Source organism: Protomyctophum bolini (genome assembly GCF_963924005.1).
Source record: "Protomyctophum bolini genome assembly, chromosome: 4".
NCBI lineage: Eukaryota > Metazoa > Chordata > Actinopteri > Myctophiformes > Myctophidae > Protomyctophum > Protomyctophum bolini.
The window spans coordinates 14,160,447-14,184,263 of record NC_137865.1 but is presented as its reverse complement, the minus strand read 5'-3'; the positions used below and the strand labels follow the sequence as shown (position 1 = coordinate 14,184,263).

The following is a 23,817-nucleotide window of genomic DNA, read 5'->3' as shown; positions in this document are numbered from 1 at the left end:
GGAGCGGCTAGCGCACCTAAAAAAATTAAATTGTCGAGAAAAAAATATTTTGGCAGACCGTGATGGTGTCATAATGCCCAATTTATACACTTGGTTGTATGCTGAATGTAGCCAATCTAAAAGCTGTGAGCTTGTAGATCTGCTATTTTCATATTGCTATCTGCTATTTTCTGTTTGGTAGCACCTGAGTGCAACCAAACAATCCAATCCACTGTATTTATAAAACACATTTAAAACAACAGTGTTGAACCAAAGTGCTCAGTAACTAGAGATGTCTCGATACTGTATCGATATTGGAAGAGTATCGGTATCGGCCCTTATTTGTCATATCGGGTCATATCGTTATTGGCGAATATGCCAGTCTAACCATTGATCCGACACAGGGGTAAGGGGTTGACACTATGGCAGGTAAATAAAATGTTGGGCATGTGGAGTTTGCTTTCAAGTGCACATTTGAGTGAGTATAAACACAACCTGAGATATATAACACGAGATCACAACAATGCTATCGGTATTCGGTATTGGCTAACACATCGGGACATCCCTATATCAGTAACCAAGAGCAAAACATGTCAATAATACACCATAAACAGGGTAACAAAGACAAACTTCCTAGTGGAAACAGCAACTCTGAATGGAGTACAAGTGAGTTTTCAAACGTAATAATAATCTTTATTGTCCCGAAGGATATTTGTCTTCACAATCTGTTCAACACCCACATCAAAAATTGTTGTCTTGTGTTATGTTGTCTTGTGTTATGTGCTCAGAGCACATAACACCAAGACAATACAAAAAACAAAAACAAAACATGAGGTCCCCACTGTGTACAGAACCATCCTATCGGCGGGGCAGTTTGTTTAATGCCGCAATGGCTGAGGGGACAAAACTCCTACTAAAACGGACCTTTTTCCATGGCAAGGTTCTGTATCTTTGTCCAGATGGCATGAGGTTAAAGAAGCTATACAGATGAACGTGATTTAAACATAGGCAAGGTTTTGGAAGCTCTAACATGAGGTGGAAGATCGTTCCACTGTGTGGGCGCTACAGGACTTAAGTTTTGTTTTAGGGACCTTAAAGTAGCTATAAGCAATAATATGTCAAACCTTTAATGACCTTTTCTCTTTTTTTTAATTTTTTTTATTCAGCCAGAAATGAGTAAAACACTCCCCAAATGTAGTCTCTGTGACACATCTAGAGGCCACAATCTGCATTCAAAGATGTTGACGTTGTGGTGCATGCATTCAAATGATGCCCTACACACGTACTGTACACACGCACGCACACCCGCACGCATGCACCCCCGCACGCACCCCCGCACGCACAACCGCACGCACAACCGCACGCACACCCGCACGCACAACCGCACGCACCCCCGCACGCACCCCCGCACGCACCCCCGCACGCACAACCGCACGCACACAGTCTGAAGCATGCATGACTTGGTAAAGTGATGAAGGTTGAGAGAGCCTGGGGTATCAGTTCGTTGACCAGTAAAGTTGTTTATCATCTAATGAGCCTGGGTTCAGCAGCAAGGAAATACATTATTCAGTGTGGATCCTAGGCTATTAAAAAGAAAGGGGGACAACAAGAAGATCTGGAGAAAGGGGAAGAGATTCAGTACAGGGAAAAAGCAGAATTTAGTTGAATCCCTGCATGATCTCATGACTACCTTAAACAACTTATTTCTTTCTTTTTCTTCATCCCTTCTTCCCTTGTACCTGCTGCCCTTCCTGCCGTCCATCCTCCCCCACACAGCGTACTACTGTAGTATAGGGGTAAAACTCTCCTCAGGGATCAAACACAATAATAGCTGCAGTTCAACCTGTGCGTGCGTGCGTTATGTATCATTTCAACATGCTCTTCTCCTGCTCTTGTAGGTCCTACAACATCAGGAGAAGAGCATGTTGAAATGATACTTATAACCTAACACTTTCCGGGCGACTCCTCTGTGTACCACCAGAGAGGGGCTCAAGTACCACCACTGGTACTAGTACCAGTACTAGTACTAGTACCAGTACTAGTACCAGTGGTTGGGAACCTCTGTTGTAGGAGATCTGCACCTTTTGCAGCCCCTCCTCTGAGAGAGTAGACTATCTATACATTAAATACGGGAGGCTCGATCCATCCTGACCTTCACTTCCTGACTCACAGGCACTCACAGGGCTTATCTATGATTACCTTGCAACTGAGAGAGAGAGAGGGAGAGGGAGAGGGAGAGAGAGGTAGAGAGAGGGAGAGAAAGAGGGGGAGAGGGAGAGGGGGGAGAGAGGGGGAGAGAGGTAGAGAGAGGGAGAGAAAGAGGGGGAGAGGGAGAGGGGGGGAGAGAGGGGGAGAGGGAGAGGGGGAGAGGGAGGGGGAAGAGAGGGAGAGCGGACGTGATTGAGTGACGTGAATAGGTAATATGCCAAAAGAAACATCTTGAATTGTAAACAGGAAATCGACTTGGGGTCGAGAATGAAGTAAATCACAAGACGGAGAGTTTAAAGAGAACATAATGTTCACATAAACAGTGAATTGGAAACGTTGTCCATAAATATCCGAGAGAATTAATGTGATTATCATTTGATCAATGTGAATGGCACTTACTAAATGAGGCTGCACATGTTGATTCAACATCATTGAATTAGCTTTATTTATCTGCTGCTTCGTCACACCAGTGGTTGTCAGTGTGGGATCCGCGGTCCCCCAGGGGTCCTTGAGGGCATTACAGTTTGTAACTGAGATCAGATCTCCTTGTACTTTTACCCCCACAAGAGAAGTATGTTTCCAAAGAAGGAATGCAAAAAATAGCCGATGTACATGCTGTGAGCTTGTACATCTTCTATGTTTTATATAGCCAACGTATAAATGGACAAAGTATAGTGAAAAGTATTGTGATGCTATTAACTATATTAACTGCTTTTGCCCCAATGTCCTATATGCATTGGCTATTTGAAGATGGCATAGGATCTACAAGCTCACAACATATATAGAGTCAGGTTAGCAGGTAGATCTACAATGTGTTGATGGTTGGTCTTCTTCTCTAGAGCTGAACAGTGAGGAAGACAGTGAGGAGGAGGAGGACGATGAAGAAGACGATAGCAAGGAGAGTGAGGCCGACAGCAAAGACTATGTGAGTAAGACTGTGTGTGTGTGTGTGTGTGTGTGTGTGTGTGTGTGTGTGTGTGTGTGTGTGTGTGTGTGTGTGTGTGTGTGTGCGTGTGCGTGCGTGTGCGTGTGCGTGTGGGTGGTTCGTCAAAGGCAGTGTGCATATCTAACAGTCCCTCCCACCATCCTTATCTCCAGGACGATGACTTGGAGACGGACGTGGACAAACTTCGGACTCGTCCGGCCCCGGACAGACCCCCAGAACTGCTGGCCCAGTACAGCCGCCTGCGTCCAGAACTCACATATGAATTCCAGGTGTGTTGATTAAGTCGACTAAAACTATGACGAAATATGTCCGTTGACTACCTGTTTTCACTGATGAAAACTAAATAAAAGCTAAGTTATAATGATAAAAACTATGACTAAATATACTGACAAAAAAACAAATGCATACTAGAAAATATTAGTGAGGGACGATTGGAGAAGAGATCCAATAGAACTACTGTAAGACAAGTCATGTGTGCGCGTGGCTGTCACAGACCTAAAAGCGGCCATGTCTGCGCGGCACCCCAAGCTGTTATTTTGAAAGAAATCGTTTGTGTCAGTGAAAAAATTACTCTGATTTGTTACTCCAGTAAAAGTATCAATGCTGCAATGTAGAAAATTGAAAATTGTAAATGTCTGGAATTAAAAATGTACTTTAGGAAAGTACAAAAGTATACATTTGTTATCTAAATGTACTTAAAGTACCAAAAGTAGAAAGTACTCATTATGCACAATGTCCCAAGTTTATAAAAGTTATTTTGAAAATGTCAGATCTACAAGCTTACAATGTGCAGCATTGCGAGCTATTTTCAAATGGCCGAAATGTACATAGTGCTGAAGTGGGTAATCTACAAAGTAACTAATACAGTAACCAAAAGTTTTCAAATAATTGGAGTAAAAGTATGAAAGTTGCTTCTGAGATGCAGTGGAGTAGAAACAAAAGTACTGAGAATTAGAAATACTCCAGTAAAGTAACAAATAAATGTAACAAACAAACTCAAAACAGTACAGTACCTGAGTAAATGTACTGCGTGTGGGTGTGTGGGCGTGTGTGTGTGCACTGTGCGTGCATGCGTGCGTTTCAGACATCCGTCAGAGCTGTTTGCATGTTATCTGTGTCCAAAGTATACACTGTATGAAATCCAGCCTGTGTAGTCCATGACAGAAACAGGTGGGGATGTTTGGATTTTAAGAAACTAGTCGTTTATCCTATAGTGCGCCTTGCACAAGTAGGCCTAAATCCTTTAGACCCGTTATTGACCTTATATCAACCTTGAAACATGCCTTAGTTTATCCAAGCGATCATCTCACTCAAGAAGCGCTTATGGGTGGTGCCATTTCCATGGCGTAAACACAGGATAATTCCATCTACTCACGAAACAATATTAAATTGGGTTGTGCACCTGTCTGTCACAGTGTGGCTGCAGGTTCCGCCACGAGACCTTAAAAGCAGCCCACCACTGGAAGATGTCATTCCTGCTTTTCTAGTGTGTGTGAAGACAGATTATTCTTTCTAAGACTACCACTCCGTTGAAACCTTTTATTCCCCCTGGACGAGTGCTCTCACTTGTACCCTGGTATTCACGGTGAAAACCCGGTGGTCTTATCCTCACGAACACAGAAACAAAACGACTAGTAAGTTCTATTACTTGGGATGGAACCTTGCGGTCCGCTCATATCAATTATCTGGAACCCCTAGCGGTGTTCTTCGCGTTGCGAGCGTTCGAACCGTTCATACGGGGTTGTCATGTCCTGGTCCGTACCGACAACACAGCGACGATGTGCTACATCAACAGGCAGGGAGGACTGAGGTCCTTACGCCTGCACACGTTGGCATACAGGTTATTGACCTGAAGAGGTTTAAAAGGGCACTCAAACAAACAGAAACCAGAGAGAAGCTCTGCTTAATGCTACCAACCATTCTTGATTCTACCATTTAAATTGGTCGAGGGAGACATTGCAGCATTACGGAGTTGTGTCCTTTCATGTCCTTTGGATTGGAACTAGGAAAGAACTTTACACATACATACACATTCCCAGCCAGTCGCAGTACTTGCGCACTCTGCCTGCGCAAGGAATAATCGTATATATTGAAAACAGTGACTGAATAGCTGACGTGTACGCTCACAATGTGTCACAGTGCCGTTTGTTGTGAGCTTGCTATAAAGTTGGCAGTGGCTCATAAAAAAAGTATCAATCAGCCATATGGCACCTACAGTACAGTATGCTCACTCTTCCTGTCCTCTGTCTGCCGTTTGCTGTAAGTATGTGGTTAAAGTGACAACAGCTGTTGGTCCAGCTGTTGTTCAGCCGACCTTTTATGGAGGACTTTTAATTTGAACAATTATTGAGCAAATCGACCTTAAGGCGTGCAGGTATCCTGCAGGTAACTCAGTTGAAACCTCATATGTCCAAAACGGTAAAAGTGAAAATAGCCACTCTACATGAGGCGTTGTGAGCTTGTAGATCTGCTATTTTCACAACTTCTGTGCGGCACTCTTGTATGATGAAGTAGGAGTAGGGCATTCCATCCATCTTCAAACGATTATCCAGAGTCGGGTCGCGGAGCCAACAGTTCCGGCAGATCGAGGTCCTACACTTACCTTTCATTAGCCACTTCCTCCTGGGGTATCCTGAGGCGTTCCAAGGCCAGTGTGGAGATGTAATCCCCCCCATCTGGTGCACCAAGGACCTCCCTATAGTTGACACTCTGAAGCATACTAGATGCCCGAACCAGGGCATTCATTTACAAAAACATAAAAATATGAAACATTTCAACGTTTCTGCCCGACAGCGACAATATATACTTAAATATAATTTTAGTAGCCTATGCAGCTTGGTGAGCCCTGTTATCCCTTTGTAGTTTCACCAGCTGCTGTTTTGCTCCTAATTGCGTTGTTTGACTTGTCATTTTGACATTTTCCCCCCTATAGCCTGCCTATTGTCACACTAACTAGATTGTTTATTTGCAACTTGAAAACTGCCAATCCTTGAGGTTCACATAATATAGTGTGACATTGCATCATTTCTGTCTATAAATAATTGACCCAAGTATTCTCTTCATCTACTTGAGGGACTTTTTTCGGATAATGATTGAGGTCATTCATGCAGAAAGGGTGCATCACAAACTTCCCAGCACCGCTTGTGCAGTAGGTATAATTTGTGTCTTGACCGATAGTCCTTCACGGTGGTGGCCATCAGCAATGTGAGACCTTGTGCTCAGTCTATTTTTGAGCAGACCATTATCAGGCAGGTCGGGGGAATCATTTGAGATCCTTCACATCCAAGCCATCCACTGTTTCACATTGATGCCAGCAGTGGTTCGGACTGGTTCCCAAACATTTTAGCTCAAGACCCAAAAGAGAAATTAGACCTTTGCCCGGGACTCGAAGTAGTGAAAATAGCTAATCTGAAATAATAATAATTAAAAACTAAATTTAGGAAAGCTACCTTTATCCCAATCACCCCCCTCTCTTCTCTCTCGCTCTCTAATTTTATTACAGTGCCAAATGACTAGTTGTCTCCAGACACTTTACATATAGAGCAGAGACCCAACGGTTTCCCCCCTGAGCAAGAATTTAGCGATAGTGGCAAGGAATAAACTCCACTTTAACAGGAAATAACCTTGAGCACAACCAGACTCTAGGGTGGGCAGCCATCTGCCATGACCGAGTGTGAGGGCGGGCGAGCTAATTTAGATTTCAGTTTAGTCGTCTTTTGAATACAATTCCATTTAGTTTTTGTCATAGTTTTAATGTAGTTTAGTTGACTACAGTAGATATCACCAGTAAGAGGTGTGTGTGTGTGTGTGTGTGTGTGTGTGTGTGTGTGTGTGTGTGTGTGTGTGTGTGTGTGTGTGTGTGTGTGTGTGTGTGTGTGTGTGTGTGTGTGTGTGTGTGTGTGTGTGTGTGTGTGTGTGTGTGTGTGTGTGTGTGTGTGTGGAAACAGATGTGCAGTAGTGTGATCTGTAAACCTCAACAGTGCGAGACCTGCATTGTACTTGACCACAGTATTGGTGTAACTACAGTATAAGAGATTAGCTAGAAAACATTTTTACATGCACAATTGCACAGTTTATGGACTAGGCCTATAAGAGGGAAAAGTTGCATGGCTGTCGAAGGGAGATGTGAATTGTCATTTTGTGTATTATGTCCCACTCCATAGTGCTGCAGTGCTGGTGCAAATGTGTTTTATTCTGATGGCAGGAGGCGAGGATCACTCAACTCAATGTCGTGCATATTATGTTCAAGGTTTTAAAACAAATGCAGGACTATTTAAATCACTAACAAGGCAGGCATGTTGGCAAGTGTGCCTTGGTAGACTATACACATGAACCTTGCCCCTGTCTCAGCCAATTGCAGGGTATCTAAGTTCAAGTGCCATGCTAGGGGAAACAAACCACATATCCCATAGCCTGGAGGGATGGTGGGTCAGTAGCCTGGGATCAATGTGGACATGTATCCCATAGCCTGGAGGGATGGTGGGTCAGTAGCCTACAGGATCAATGTGGACACGTATCCGATAGCCTGGAGGGATGGTGGGTCAATAGCATATTATGGGATCAATGAGGACACGTATCCCATAGCCTGGAGGGACGGTGGGTCATTAGCCTATTATGGGATCAATGAGGACACGTATCCCATAGCCTGGAGGGATGGTGGGTCAGTAGCCTATGGGATCATTGGCACTTTCTGATTCGGTCGGATCGAAAATAACTTTACGTCATCAGGTGACCGGAGCCAACGACCGGTACCGTGCACCTCCAAAATGATTCCCTATAGTTTAAAAGGAGTTTTAGTTTGGTTTATGGGTGTAATCATGTTGTTTCTTTTGCTATAATAATCGTTTGGTATACGCCCATTTTCTATTCTATTCTATTTCTAACTCGTAGCGTGAATAGCAAGACTAAACCAATTGATTCTCAGTATGTGGGGGAACAAAAACAATGTGACGCCAAGTGGAACCCACAACCGGAACAGATCGATGGGAGAAAACATGAGCACCACACTGTGGGGGGGGGGGGAGGGAGGGAGAGGGAGAGGGGGAGAGAGAGAGAGAGAGCTTTCTTTTCCTTTAATCTTGTTTGCCATTGCTTACAGAAGCTTACATCGCTATAAGTTCACTCATGGGTCTGAGAATGGGATTACTGCCTTACTGAAACAAATAATAATGATTACAACAACAATAAGGAAGAAATGACCACCACCACGGGGCTGGGGAAGGTCCAGGAATCCTTAACTGTTTAAACCTGGTGTGAAAAATGATTTTCAATAATTACTCTACACTACACTAAGATTATCAGGCTTGTCGAAGCAACGCAAAATGTTGCACCTCGATGTGATGTGATGTCACACTCTGGGGTCAGTGGTGTGATGTGATGTCACACTCTGGGGTCAGTGGTGTGATGTGATGTCACACTCTGGGGTCAGTGGTGTGATGTGATGTCACACTCTGGGGTCAGTGGTGTGATGTGATGTCACACTCTGGGGTCAGTGGTGTGATGTGATGTCACACTCTGGGGTCAGTGGTGTGATGTGATATCACACTCTGGGGTCAGTGGTGTGATGTGATATCACACTCTGGGGTCAGTGGTGTGATATCACACTCTGGGGTCAGTGGTGTGATGTCACACTCTGGGGTCAGTGGTGTGATGTGATATCACACTCTGGGGTCAGTGGTGTGATGTGATATCACACTCTGGGGTCAGTGGTGTGATGTGATGTCACACTCTGGGGTCAGTGGTGTGATGTGATATCACACTCTGGGGTCAGTGGTGTGATGTGATGTCACACTCTGGGGTCAGTGGTGTGATGTGATGTCACACTCTGGGGTCAGTGGTGTGATGTGATATCACACTCTGGGGTCAGTGGTGTGATGTGATGTCACACTCTGGGGTCAGTGGTGTGATGTGATGTCACACTCTGGGGTCAGTGGTGTGATGTGATGTCACACTCTGGGGTCAGTGGTGTGATGTGATGTCACACTCTGGGGTCAGTGGTGTGATGTGATATCACACTCTGGGGTCAGTGGTGTGATGTGATGTCACACTCTGGGGTCAGTGGTGTGATGTGATATCACACTCTGGGGTCAGTGGTGTGATGTGATGTCACACTCTGGGGTCAGTGATGTGATGTGATGTCACACTCTGGGGTCAGCTGGGGTCAGTGGTTTCAAATCTCAATTTGCATCTCTGTCAGGTGGAAATCTGATATGCCAAAAAGAAAAATACTTTTCAGGATTCAAAGTCAAAAGCATCAAAAGTAGAAGATCAACAAGCTCGAAAAGCATCGCTTCGTGCCACGTTTTGAGCTTGCAGATCTGTAATATGATCAGTTAATTTACTATACATACTGTATGGAGATCCGAGTGTCTGCCCGACAGCAATGATATGCTATAGTATATGCCAGTACAAGGCAGTTCCCAGCACTAAGTGATTAAAATATGATTCACACTGTGTACACCTGTCACCTGCTGGGACATTCCAATCCCACAAATATTTTTAGCTTGTCAGTGAAACAAATCTAAATGTAGACCTGTTCTTTTTTGGTTTTGTTTTCATCGGTTTTCATCATTTTCTGTCATGAAGTCACCAATAAGGTCAACTCATATTCAACTTGCTTAAACAACAACAACAACAGTGTAATGAAAGTAATTGCTGTTATCTGTAACAGGCTTTGAGAAATACAACTGTTGTTCAGTGAACTGTACAGTATGTTTCCTTCTTTAGTCTCATTATGTAGTCTATTGTATTTTACTTACGTTTTCAGTAGGATCTCCACCATACAGACTTGTTCAGACTTCTTCCAACTACTTCAAACTGTCATAGAGAGAGAGAGAGAGAGAGAGAGAGAGAGAGAGAGAGAGAGAGAGAGAGAGAGAGAGAAAGAGAGAGAGAGAGAGAGAGAGAGAGAGAGAGAGAGCTCATATCAAACATGGTAATTATCGGAATGACTTACATGGCTATTACCAGAGGAAGACATGACTAATTAACAGTGGTGTGCGTGCGTGCGTGCGTATGTTTAAATATATTTAAATGAACGGAAATGACAAACATGGCAGCTTCCATTTCTTGGTTTTCACACTGTCTACCGTATGTTGGAGCATTTGAAGAGTGTGGAATAGTTGCCTGGCTAGCTGGCCTGATGAGTGACTAAGACTAGGTTTAGGAGTTAACATTACTAATATAATAATTGTGTTCAATGTCCGTGCGTGCGTGCGTGCGTGCGTTGGACAGAAATAGCATAGCGTTGGCTGTGGCTCTGACAATGACAGATGGCAGGTAATGAAGGAGTGTCTCGGGCCCATGATCATGTTTCACGTCATAAAACACAGAGTATAGCGTCCGGCTCACGACATGATGAATGTTCTAATGTCGGGCTAATGGTTAGCATACAGTCCATGGCCCTAACGTTATAGAGAGCATGCAGGCACGGCTCCCCAAACTTTCATTCAGTGAAAGACCCAAATGATTACATTCAGTGTCTCCCCGGCCGCACTGGGACCCATACATTGGTAAAAATACATTTACTGTATGAATTAAATGCAACAGCCGATCTACAGGCTCACAGTGGATTGCATAGCTTGTAGATAGTCTATCTTCAGTTTTTGAATTGATAGAATTTGGGGGATTCAAAAATCCTGAGTCCTGAGGCCGATTCTACAAATGTCTTCCAAATCACTAGTTGTCACACTATTTTTGAATAGCCAACACTAAAATCTAAAATGACACAGATGCTGTCCCGGTTTTAATGGGTATAAAAGTACTGATTAACTTATTAACATTCCCACAACCCATACAACCCATAAATTGCTCGTGAGTCCTGAAACCACCCATGTAAAATCGATCGCGTTTTTTGTTATAGTCACCCGAAACAACTCCCTGTCACACTGAGGGAGATCCCCACTTTCACAGCTTTTAAAGGTCAATTGAAACAGTGATTAATATGCCCTGTCCCATCCAAATAAACCAATAGACTACATACATTTTGTTGTAACCGCGATCCGCGACGGGACCCTGGCACAACATTTGGGGGGTCCTTGGCATGAGAAAGTTTGACTATATATTGGTCAATGACGTCTAGGTAGGGTTTAATGTAATGTCACCGTGTCTCCCATGCAGGAGCTGGACTCATCATCTTCAGAGCCAGAGGAGAGTTCTTCATCATCATCAGATGAGGAGGTCCAGAGCTCTGCTGAAGGTCAGACTTTGAACTGGAAGTAAAAGTACTCTGATGTAAATGCACGTTCCACTGCTGTTGAACTGCATTGACATTTGAAGTGTGTTTACATTTTCTCTATAGTCATTCACACACACACACACACACACACACACACACACACACACACACACACACACACACACACACACACACACACACACACACACACACACACACACACACACACATCCCTAAAATAGCGCAATGCTCTGCAAGTTGCTTTTCCCAATGTTGAAATGAATACTAGAATGTTTACCTCCTTATACAAGAATACTTATGCTGTGCAGTGCACTCCCATGGGCCATGCGTGGTGAGTTTGAAGTAAGTCGGGGGTTCCACTATGTCCTTTTTTGGGAAACACTGTCAAACACAACAACATAGAAATAGACAACCTAGACTAGAACACAGCCATACCTGTCCTCATTGCGCACGTAAGACCTCCTGCATGAATACATTTAAGAGTGAAGAGAGCCTACTGTCAGCTGTCCAGCAGTCCAAATATTATTAAATTAAATTTCAGAGGCAAAGTGATGTCGGCAAGGTAAATGTAGGCCTATATGAAAACACTACTGTCCCATTGTGCAAGTGAATTAAATGAAATAACATTAGATTGTGGGTTAATAAATATAGGCCTATACAAGGAGGTTAAATGGGAGGCTATTGTGCAGTCAAAGTTACCAATACAAGCTAGCATTCAGCATTCTTTTATTGACCGGTCAGGCCGGTATGGTAGGCCTCAGGCCGACCAATATAGGCCTCAGGCCTACCATACCAGGCCTCAGGTCTACCATTGCGTGGCACATCTATGAGCAGAATATTTATGTTCACAGTCAAGGGGTGAACCACACGCCCACTCACTATGCATATTTCATTTAGGAAACCCAGCCAATATTATTATTATTATCATTGCTTGATTTATTGATTGAATACTTTATTAAACAGCACGAGTACCATCAGACATTTTATTTAGGCTAAAATGATATTATCGGTTTATTTTATTTGGCCTACAGACAATAATATGATGAACGTGAAAGTGTGGCCAGCATATTTTTGCATATTTTTGCCTGAGACTATGCTTTTTTTATTTATTAATTTATCCTAAATTAAAAAATAGAAAATACATATGCATGAATATAATTATGTTTTTCTACCCAGGGCTTCTGTATAATGCTCTGCGTTCCTTTTTTCGAGGGAAGTTTCCAACGGTCAATTAGAGGTTTCTCACGAGTCAAAGGGTGCCCGCGGGCTGTGATAACTGGGCTGCAGGAGACTCCATCTCTGAGTCAAAGGGTGCCCGCGGGCTGTGATAACTGGGCTGCAGGAGACTCCATCTCTGGGCGTTCCCTGGTGTCGATGTTCCCTTTTTAAACATGATGAAAATTACTTATGAGGCTAGTGGGCGCATATTCCTCTGCCCGTGCCCTATCTTTTCTGCTCCCCGTCGTGTCTCTCTGGTAGGCATTCCAATTCCCCAAATGGAATTATAACCTGATGATAACCCCTGAAGAAATAATAACCTGTAGCTGATTTGAGATCATTTGTAATATCCTTAATGATTTCTTGTTAGGGTGTTATTATTAAACGTGGGGGTAAACACACACTGTAAATCTCTACAATGCAAGCAAGGCCTTGTTGTTTGGTTCCTCTCCAGATGCCTCCCGCTTGGAGCCCTCCGATTTCAACAGCTGTCCTACGTTTGGGACCAAAGGGAGGGATGCGAGGTAAGGGGAAGAAGTACTCTTGCCATGCTCCGTGCCTTCTTTATTCACATGAGATAATTTTTAAGCATCTTCTCTTTTCTTTGTATTAAAATTGATCATTGTTTTAATCCCGTACACTGCGATACAAGTTTGAAAAGAAAAAAAATATGTACCGCGTCCAGAAACTCCGGTGCTGTGGACCTCCAAAATGATTCCCCTAGTAGAAAATGTGTTTTAACCATTTTGTTTCTTTTGGTATAATAATACATTGTCGGTCTGGGCCATGGCTCAGTGGTCCAGGCACCTTGGCTGGTAATCCAGTCTTGCAGTGTGCCGCGTGTTCGACTCCCGATCCCTACGGCCTTTACTGCATGTCTTCCCCCCATCTCTCTCCCCATTTCCTGTCAGCCTACTGTCTGTCCCTCCCTAAAAAATATAAAATAAAGGTGAAAGCCACAACAAAAAGCATAAAAGAAAATCCATCTTTTATTCTAAGTCATGGCGCAACTAGTGAGACTAAAACAAATTCATTTGCATTATGTGGGGATCAAAATCAATTCAGCGCCAATCGGAACACAATATATTATATATTTTTTATTTTTTCTAAACCGCATCACACAGGCCAGTTTGCAACGAATACCAGGCTTTCCTCTGAGATGGACAGCCTGGTGACGCGAGGTTACTCCAAAATAGAATCGAGGCCCGAACAGGTTTTGAACAGATTTGACAGGTTTGATGACGCGAGCTTTCTGACGTTTTCAATCAGTGTGTCAGGGCCTTTAACACGCTCTCAATCCTTTTAGCACTCCTCCTCTCCCTGTGCAGGTCAAATAAAGGCTGGGTAGGTGATAAAACGACTCGCCCCATACACATTTTACACCGATGGAACAAAGTAAAAAAGAGCAACGAACAACAACAGAGTCAAGGTCCTGTACAAGGCGTTGTTGCAGCATGCTGAGGTATTATTTTGAAGCGTGTCCTCAGACGACAGAAGGCAATCTCGGCCAGGGCTGCTTCATGCTAGCCGTATTATAAGTTTCCCAAACACTGAATAGGGACACATTCTTGGGTCACGTACCATTTTGTTGATCGGTCGCAAGTAAATATCCCTTTATTTATTTTTTGTTTCCTGCATTTAGTTTTTAATTATTTCAAAAGATGTTCAAAAATGTTCCATTTCAATTGAGCAGTTGAGACAAAGAACCACCTGATAGTCCATAGTAATTATCCATAATTTTTTAATTATGGATAAGGGTTCAGGAAAGATGGGCTTTTTCGGGGAGGGGCCAAAATCAATAATGGCTTAGATGATTCCTATTTGCTAAAAACAGATTCAAACTTTTTTGTCTTTTTTAAACATCACTCTTGATGAAGGTGCAGAGCGACCATTTCAGTGTCAATTTGAATAAAAGCTGATGCTGCTGAGCAAGAGCAGTGTGCCAGACTTTTTTGTTACTGCCCAACGCACCTCTACCTCCATCTGAACAACGAGGATGTAAGGATATTTCCCCGGCATGAATAATAATAAAAGAAAATCCATAAATTAGAAAAACGAACTCTTAAGAAGTATAGTGAAAATAGCACAGCTGGCAAGCTCTGCATGGGAGCTTGTTATGTAGATCGGTATTCTCACTAGTAGTTTGAGTCCCACGGGAGACATAACATTTTCTCTCTTGGGTCTGGAGATATAAAAGGTTTTGGAAGCGCTGCCTCTCATAGCACCTTGTCTTCTCCTCCGTGTAGTCTGTCACCTCGTTGTGCTGTGCTCTTTAGGGGGAACCACGGTCCAAGAGAGCAGAGAGAAGAGGAGGATGCCGAGGAGGCCCAGCGTCGTCGCACCATGGTGGACACGCTGGCGGAGAGACATACCGGAGCGGGTATCCCCCACCATGACCGCCGGCTCTATCGCGCCGCAGCCGTGCTCGCCAAATCCATCCCCGGATTCAACATCCTGGCCTTCCCTGACTTTTGGGGTCACCTCCCACCGCCAGGCAACGAACCCATGCCTCCACGCAAGCCCAAAGTACAGAGGTACGTATAGGCTGCTGTACCACAGTGGGCTGTGATACAGTGGGGTGAGATCTTTCAGGGTTTTAACCATTCACATTCCTTAATGATTCCCTCTGAAAGGTCAGATTATTTACTGGTTCCCTTTAACGATTCCTAAAAAACAATTAGTTCCAGGAAGTAAAAAACGCAAGATACTGTACAGATAGCTCTGGTCCATAGCTCTAATGCGTTGCATTTAGAGCTATGTTACTGTCAACTTCCAGGGCTCGCATGAATGCAGACAAGCCTCTCGTCTTTAGCGTAAATACAAATATTTTTTTTGCTACTCACCAAAACAAAGGCGGGTTGTGTCAATAGAAAGCCTACTTTCCTTAGTGGACGCACTCTGAGCCCCCACCACACGTATAAAAGGCACTTTTTGGCCAAAAAGGGATTTTGTTTCCACCGAAAAATATATATACTTTTAGTTACTCCAATGCGCCCTCTACCGATATTGCCCAGATAATTACCTCATAGAGAATATTTTTCCTCCGGTGATTTTTTTTTATTTCTGTCCAAAAAGTACCTTTTATGTGTGGTGGGGGGCTCAGAGTGCTTCCACTAAGGACAGTAGGCTTTCTAATGACGCCTTCGTTTTGGTGAGTAGCAAAAGCGTTCTTTTTATTTACGCTAAAGATGAGAGGCTGGTCTGCATTCATGCGAGCTCCGGAAGTTGACAGTAACATAGCTCTAAATGCAACGCATTAGAGCTATGGACCAGAGCTACTGTACAGATACAATAAGATATTTTTAAAGAAAAAAGAAAGAAAAACTGAACAAATTACTGCAGTATAGGTTTGTAAAAGGTTAAGCAAAGCATTGACCTCAGAGAAAAATCTGTCTCCATTTCTTTTAATTAATTCAGCAAGTTTCACTATAACTATCTGCAAAGAGTTCCAGGCAGAGTTCACAGAATACATACATAATTATTACGTAACTACGTGTAACAGAATTACAATAACTGTGATAATAAACACATTTTATACATTATATAGAGTAATAGACATCAGCTCTATCCACTGAAAATTATCACCTGGTATAGCCGAGGTGACATTGTATAACAGAGTGTAAAAGAGCATATCGGGTAAATCAGAGGAAACGGAGTGTAACGGAGCGTAGCTGAACGGTTGGTGAGCCCGCCTAGGACTCCGGAGGAGATGTGTCAAAGTAACCCCCCATGGACAACTTAACCCCTATCTGCTCTGTGCTCTCCCCTCTGCACTCAGCTGGGTGGAGCTGAAAACTGAAGTTTCCCCCGCCCGCGCGATGCGAAAAAATAAATAAAAAATCACACCCGTGTGAAGTGAGTGGTGCAACTCTGTGTGGGGGTCCCCGGGGGGGGGGGGGGGGGGGGGGGTATGGAAGTTCCAGACCCACAGGAACGCACCCAGGGTGCCGGCCCGATTCCGGTAAGACACCCCGCGTCTGAAACGGTTGAGAAATGACAGAGTTACCGTGTGGGGGTCCCTCTACTGTACTGTACTGTACTGTAACTGTACTGGCACACCCAAAATCTCCATATACAGTATACTGTTAATATGTGCGTGTGTGTTTGTGTGTGTGTTAGGTTGCGCACAGGTGGTGAAAAACAACCATGCTGTTTTCGTGATCAGACGCACCCACCCACACACATAGCTCTGTTGCACCACTCAAAAATAAAATAACCAGATTTATGCTATGCACAATGTCATCAAAACATAAAAATTTGCGCTGTGGAAGACATTTGCCGACGGAATCGCGTTCCTCTGGAGGAAAAAGAAAGGTTGCAGACGATTCATAATGGCTCGTGTCAGACTAGTTGGGAAGACTAAGTGAGCTCTGTTACCACAGAGATGCATGAGACCACATTCAGTTCCTTGTTTACATTTTGTGCGGGATGCTGTCGGCAAGTTGCAGACAGCATGGATGCTCAGAACTCAGAACAACAGAATATTATAGCAGAGTTATTATCAGAGGCAACAGAGTGGATCAGAGTTCAGCAGAGTATAACAGAAGCAACAGAGACAGGGGGCATCAATATAAAACGAAAGAAAACTAGAACAATGCTGCGTTGACACTGGCAGATGCAAAACATACAAAGCTACGCAGCATGTTGTAGCTTTGTAGCAGAACTTATTTGTAGCTTCGTAGCTGTTGTAGCAGAGCTACAAATGTCACATGTACCTGCACAGGTATGTTCGTGTTGCTGGCTTCCATTGAAAATGAAACCTTGTAGCTGCCAATGTGAAGTTACGCAGAATGTCAGTGAGTGTAACAAAGGCAGTAACAATACTAACCAGTACACAGGGATGTGCAGAGAATGTTAAGAGAGGCAGAGGCTGAAATTCCCTAAAAAGGAATCTACAAGCTGTCATCGATCACGTCACACTGTGGCTTGTTGAGAGCTTGTAGATCAGCTATTTTTGGGGGACAACCCCATCCACTCTTTACTTTAGCTGCTAGAGATGCAGTGTACTACTACAACATGGATTTCTACACATAGTAAATGCTGCATTCATGGTCTGGAGAGGGCAATTTTTACAGAGAGTAAAATGGCAGGGGCTCAACTTCAAGCCCCCTTTGATGTCTTACAGAGTTGACAGACAGAAACGGTGGAGAAGTGCGGAGCATTTTGACAGCATAGGCTGGCTCAGGGTGGAAGATAGAGTCAAAATGGGCCTGACTTTCAAAATTGTAAATGCAACTTTACCCTCCATGCCCTCAGTACCCACTTACTTGTCTAATTACTTAAAAAAAGTGAGCAACACCCACAGCCATAAAACTAGAGGGAGCGTGAACAACGATCTGGTGCCACCCATTTATAAAACAAATATGGGCAAATTCACCTTCCAAAGCACTGCTACCCAGGTGTGAAATGCCCTCCCCCCATCGCTCAAAACAAACAAATCACTGGCTTCCTTCAAGACGGGCCTAAAAATTCACCTGTCAACAAGTCAAAGGAAGAGGAGGTGATCGCATCAGCCACTTTTGTGCGAAAAATAATCCCCTTCCGATTAACCTTCATCAGCCGCTTTTGTGCGAAAAATAATCCCCTTCCGATTAACCTTCATCAGCCGCTTTTGTGCGAAAAATAATCCCCTTCCGATTAACCTTCGGCCCCAACCTGTGAATACTGTATATTTCATGTTTAGAGGAAATGTATATGTTGCCTTAAATTATTATTGTTATATCACTTACTGTTACTGTGTTAACTTATTATTCATGTCATGTGTGAGTGGATAGGACCCGAATGGAAACAAGGCCGCAAGGTCTTTCTTCGGTGAAATCCTTTTTTGGACAAAAATGCCTGACTTGTTGTACTGAATCGTGTAGTGCATCCGGAAAGTATTCACACACCTTCACTTTTTTCACATTTTGTTTTGTTACAGCCTCATTTCAAAAGGGATTAAATAAATAAAAGATCTCATCAATCTACACACAACACAACACCACATATTGATGAATCTTGGTAATCATGGTCTGAGAGTCGTTTAGGTGCCTTTTGGCAAACACTATGGCTGTCATAGTGTTACCATATTCTGAATTACCAAAAAGAGTTCACATGTGCGCGTGCATTGTGCGCGTGCACGTCGTACATGCGCATGTGTCTGAATGCGTGGTTCTGTCTGAATTAAATTCAGATATCAAAATAATCTATAACAAAAAAGTTATGCTCCTAAATTTCATCAAATATGAAACTATATAACTATATTAGTTATGTATTCATTTAAAGCAGTGGATCTCAAAGGTGTGATCCAGGGACCATCATGGTTCCTTGAGGGGGCTCCAAATGGACCCATTATAGGTCTGTAACTCTGAGAGTGTAACACATGGACCCAAATGGACCCTTACAGGTCTATAACTCTGAGAGTGTACAAATGGAACCAAATTGACCCTTACAGGTCTATAACTCTGAGAGTGTACAAATGGAACCAAATTGACCCTTACAGGTGTGTAACTCTGAGAGTGTAACTAGTACAAATGGAACCAAATGGGACTCTTATGGGTCCATTTGGTCTTACTCTCAGAGTTATGGGGGTCCTTGAAATTAAAAGGTTTGAGAACCTGTATGCCATGGCTTATCTCTTATAAAAAGAGAGACCAGCCTATTCTCCAAACCATCATATCCCAAAAGAGGACGTATGGTACTTTACTGAGGAGAGGCTTCCGTCTGGCCATAAAGGCCTGCTTGACGGCGTGCTGTAGAGATGGTTGTCCCTCTGGAAGGTTCTCCCATTTCCTCAGAGTGACGCTGGAGCTCTGTCAGAGTGATCATGGGGTTCTTGATCACCTCCCTGACCAAGGCCCTTCTCCCCGATTGCTCAGTTTGGACGGGCGGCCAGCTCTAGGAAGAGTCATGGTGGTTCTGAACTTCTGAGGCTACTGTGCTCTTCGGGACCTTCAATACTGCATAACTTGTTTGGTACCCCTTTCCCAGCTCTGTGCCACGATACAATTCTGTCTCGGAGGTCTACAGACAATTCCTTTGACTTCAATGCTTGGTTTTTATTGCCCTGCCATGCACTGTGAGCGGTGGGGCCTTATATAGACAGGTGTGTGCTTTTCCCAATAAAGTCAAATCAACTGAATTTGCCACAGTTGCACTCTAGTCAAGTTGTAGGAACATCTCAAGGACAATCGGTGAAATCGACTCAGTTTTGAGTGTCATATCAAAGTGTGTGAATACTTATGTACATGTCAGATTTCAGTTTTTAATACATTTGAGAAAAATGCTAGAAATAAATGTCCACTTTGTGATTATGGGCTGTTGTGTGTAGATCGATGAGAAACAATATTGATTTTAATCGCTTTTGAAATGAGGCTGTAACAAAACAAAATGTGGAAAAATTGAACGAGTAGTGAACTGTAGACAAGCAGGTATAAAATTGGTTCTTTATCTTTTTAGATTAGATGATGCTTGTATTTCACTCTCCTCATTTAAACTGTGTTTGCATTTTTATGTCCCTCTTCATTATTATGTTGATCCCTGTTCATAGCAGTTGACAGTATTTTGTCTTTGTTTCCAAGTAACAGTTCAGTTTGAATCAGCAGACATTCATGTCTGTTCAGCAAGAGCGCGTTATTTAAGGTCATCTGTAGGATTAGATGGAATCAGTCGAGGCGGATTTCAAAATGTTCGTAAACAATCTTTCATTATGTCAATGTTGATGAGGGGCTTTTTGCTTCGTCCTTCTACTGGCATTATATTTCAGTTTGGAAGGTAACTGCTATCAGTGGGAAAATTAGGGTCTATTTTCTATACAGCTACTTTGGGGAAGTAAGAATATAAACTTAGCCTATCCACAATCAGCAGAATGTGATGTACTAGAATTTTGCCGCCCAATCCAATCCAACTTTGCAGCACAATATGGGAATAAGGAAATTGCGGGATTTGACAGACTCCACTTTACTTATTGTAAACATTACTGTCCAATCTGTATGTTAGGGTATAATATGATATTAACATACATATTGGACAAAAAAAAGTTACATACTGTAGTAAGGCTTTAATGAATATACAGTTTAACCACTTTAGCCAGCCCCTATTTTATACTGTGGCTATTCAAAAGTAGCTGATCTAGCTCACAATGAATTGTAGAGCTTATCCTCTGTTTTTGAAAGTTGTAAAGAATGTTGACAAATCTTGATTAAAAAATATATAGTTAATGTTGATATAAATAGGGACAACAGACGTTTTAGTGTAGTCCTACTGTAGTTTAGCAAAAAAAAGCAATACACTTTTGTAAAAAGCTGACTGAAAATCACAAACCTCTGCAGTTATAGGACATTGAGATGAGAGGCCATATTGTGTTGACAGCGTTACATGCATAATGTGTAGACAGTAATGACAGTAATGTGATGTGTGCATGTTTTGTGAAGATACTGCCAAGTATTAGGGACACCACATATCTAGTGGCTGTGTGAGTTCAGCATGAGTTCAGTGGATCGGGGGGGGGGGGGGAGGAGGAGGGGGGAGAGAGAGAGAGAGAGAGCGAGAGACGTTGCAAAGCTCCGTCTTTGAATATGTGGTTAATCACAGTGAGCCAGCTGGACCGAAATGCTGCTGATGTGAAAACTTTGTTTGGAGAGACATTCTCTATCCCCTTGTTGGGGACCGGGAGACAGCTTCTTCCACAGGCTTGCAAAACCTTACAATGAAGAGCCCAGACGGAGTCTTGTGCATTCAGCCTTCATTGATTTATCTCAGCGGTCGGTTGATAAATATATTAGTGCAGTCGTAAATTTCACGACAAGTTGGAGCATATAAGGGAAGACAATGTTTGGGAATAGTTGTGAAATAGTTGGTCTTATTTTCTTTCGGAGCATTCTATCATTGCTGTTGGGTGGAAACCTCATTATGACCAACACAAAAAGGTCTTAAAAGTCCTTATACACTCACTCACTCAGTCACTTCACTGTCATCTGGGGACCCCCCTAACAAAATCACATGGGAACCCCTAGGTTGAGAACCACTGTACCAAATATGGCATTGCCATTTTATTTTTGTAAACTGCAGATACGTTTATGAAAGTAAATAAGACATGGGGCCCAGGGCTCACACAGTCTCTATATTATGTTGAACATTATATTATCTCTTCATCTACAAAATGTACGTACTCTCTGTCTCGTTGAAGTGTACAGTATGTGTACTCATATTTGGGTTTATTAGTGCTTGTGCAGTCTGTGTGTCTGGCTATGCATGTGAATGTTTTTGTGTCTGCAACTATTTGTGTTATGTTATGATGTCTGTACTAGTATGTTATGTGTACATACAACAACAGTTCAAAGCAGGGACGGCTCCCTCTGGTGGAGGCTTAGCCCCACCTAAGCCCCCCCTCAAAACAAGCCCAATTGACTGACTTCTATGTAAACCAAGATTCATTAGTCCCCCCCCTCTAAATAGCCAGCCCCCATAGCACCCCCAGTCACAATGTTCTGGAGCCGTCGCTGGTTCAAAGTCTACTGGTCTGTGGTCTTTCCAATGTCTGAGACGTTTTCTCAGCACCAACAGACGCTGACATTTAAAAAATGTTAAAGACCTAATTTCACTGTGAACTTTATCTAATTATTTTTGCCAGTACGTATGCGGCCATAAATAAATAAATAATATATTAAAAAAAAAAAGGAACACTTAAGTCTGTACTCCCTTAACAGAACTACTATTAAGGCTATTTTGTTGGGGCTGCTTTGTGAGTAAATTGTCCAGAGTGTGGAATGAGATTAGGCCTAATGTAAGAGACCTTTCAAGCTCTGTCTAATTTCAAACCGAAATGCTTTCTCTTTTTTTCCGCCTGTCGCCTTTGCTTCTGTCTGTGTTCTATAATTGGAAGGGACTGCTTTTATCAAGTGCTTTACCAAAGAGCAAGCAGGCCACTAATCATTATGGGGAAAAGACCCGTATGGATTTAAGTATACTTCTCTTCTCTTCTCTTCAACACTATTTGTACAGGATTTTAGGAATACACAACAAAGACAATGATAGGGAACACCAACTGGCCGTGTGTGCACATGTGTCATGTGGAGAGGGCAAGCAGTTAGGGGTCAAGTGTCTTGCTCAGGGATAACTCAATACATTGCGGGAATTGAACCTGGGACATTCTGTTTCCAAGAGGCCTCTCTACCCATTCAGCTATGGCCACCAGTGTCCTTCAAACTCTCGAGTACTCACTGTGGAGAACAGGATGATATGGAAATAGTGTCCAGCTACAGTAGACTGACAGATGGAGGGAGAAAAGGAAGTGTACTATAAGTTTGGATGAAAGAGGGAGAGAAAAGGTCAGAAAAAGGTTGATGGGTTTTATTCAAGCGTCAGATATCCATGGCAACAGTCACATTTTTGAGAAGAAGAAAAGAAGAAGAAGAAAAATGTTAGGTGGTACGCAAATGAGGAAAAGAAGAAAAAAAACACTGACCCAGGTGCAGTTCTGAATCGCCAATCAAGTGTTAAATTGGATTGAGATTTGGTGTCTAGGCCAAGGTAGAGGAGACGGGAGGTCACTCATTTTCATGCTCGTTAAAACGTTCAGCAAGCACTCATGCAGCGTGGAAGGAGGGCTTGTCAGTCTGGAAGAGACCGGTCCTATTAAGACAGGCATGTCCTCAACCTATATGGTGATTGGAATGAATGCCTCTACCTAGAGACATCCACAACCTCGCCAGGAAGTTCTGCATTTAATATCCTCAAAGTGCAACTTTTTGAAAGCTTATTTTTATGTCTGCTGTCTGTCTCTCTCTGTGATGGGGTGAGCCATGTCTGTCGTCTGAAGTACAACAATGTCTGAAGTACAATAAGGATGGCAGTGCATCCGGTGTCCTATCTGCTTGAAATAACATTGACATGTTCAAACAGAAACCAATGTGAAAGTATGTACATTTTTATGACCTATCATCGATTGTGTTCCACGTTGGATCAATGGAACTAACGTAGTAGTTCTTATTTATTGATATCATTGTTTAATATTAACGTTATCCGTATAGGGGGTTTAATTGGTTAATAAATATCCGGTTTATTGCGGAACTGGCCATTCCCACTAACAGCAATAAAGACAAAAATAAACCCCCTTCTGTGAGATTTGCGTTGGGTCTCGTAGGTACTTCCAGGATCCCAATCCCCCAATAGCAGGGCTCTAGTCTGACTCACTCACAACAAATAGTGTGCTAATGATGACAGCGCAAATGACACCTGTAAAATGTCACAGCTGAGTGCAATTTGCCCTTGCCCTTAAGGCAAAATTGCG

The 23,817-nt window shown here is 43.0% G+C and overlaps 1 protein-coding gene across 3 annotated transcripts in view; it reads left to right on the top strand.

Moving 5' to 3' along the window:
* The window catches only part of agbl1 (AGBL carboxypeptidase 1), a 172,159-nt gene that overhangs the window by 64,812 nt on the left and 83,530 nt on the right, over nt 1–23,817 (top strand). For 2 of the 3 annotated variants that reach the window (XM_080760773.1, XM_080760775.1), the window contains exons 10-14: nt 3,027–3,112; nt 3,286–3,402; nt 11,252–11,330; nt 13,003–13,072; nt 14,795–15,082. In XM_080760773.1, the coding sequence (XP_080616899.1) occupies nt 3,027–3,112; nt 3,286–3,402; nt 11,252–11,330; nt 13,003–13,072; nt 14,795–15,082 (640 nt within the window). The remainder of the gene's footprint in view (nt 1–3,026; nt 3,113–3,285; nt 3,403–11,251; nt 11,331–13,002; nt 13,073–14,794; nt 15,083–23,817) is intronic. The other variant, XM_080760774.1, reaches the window with a different exon arrangement.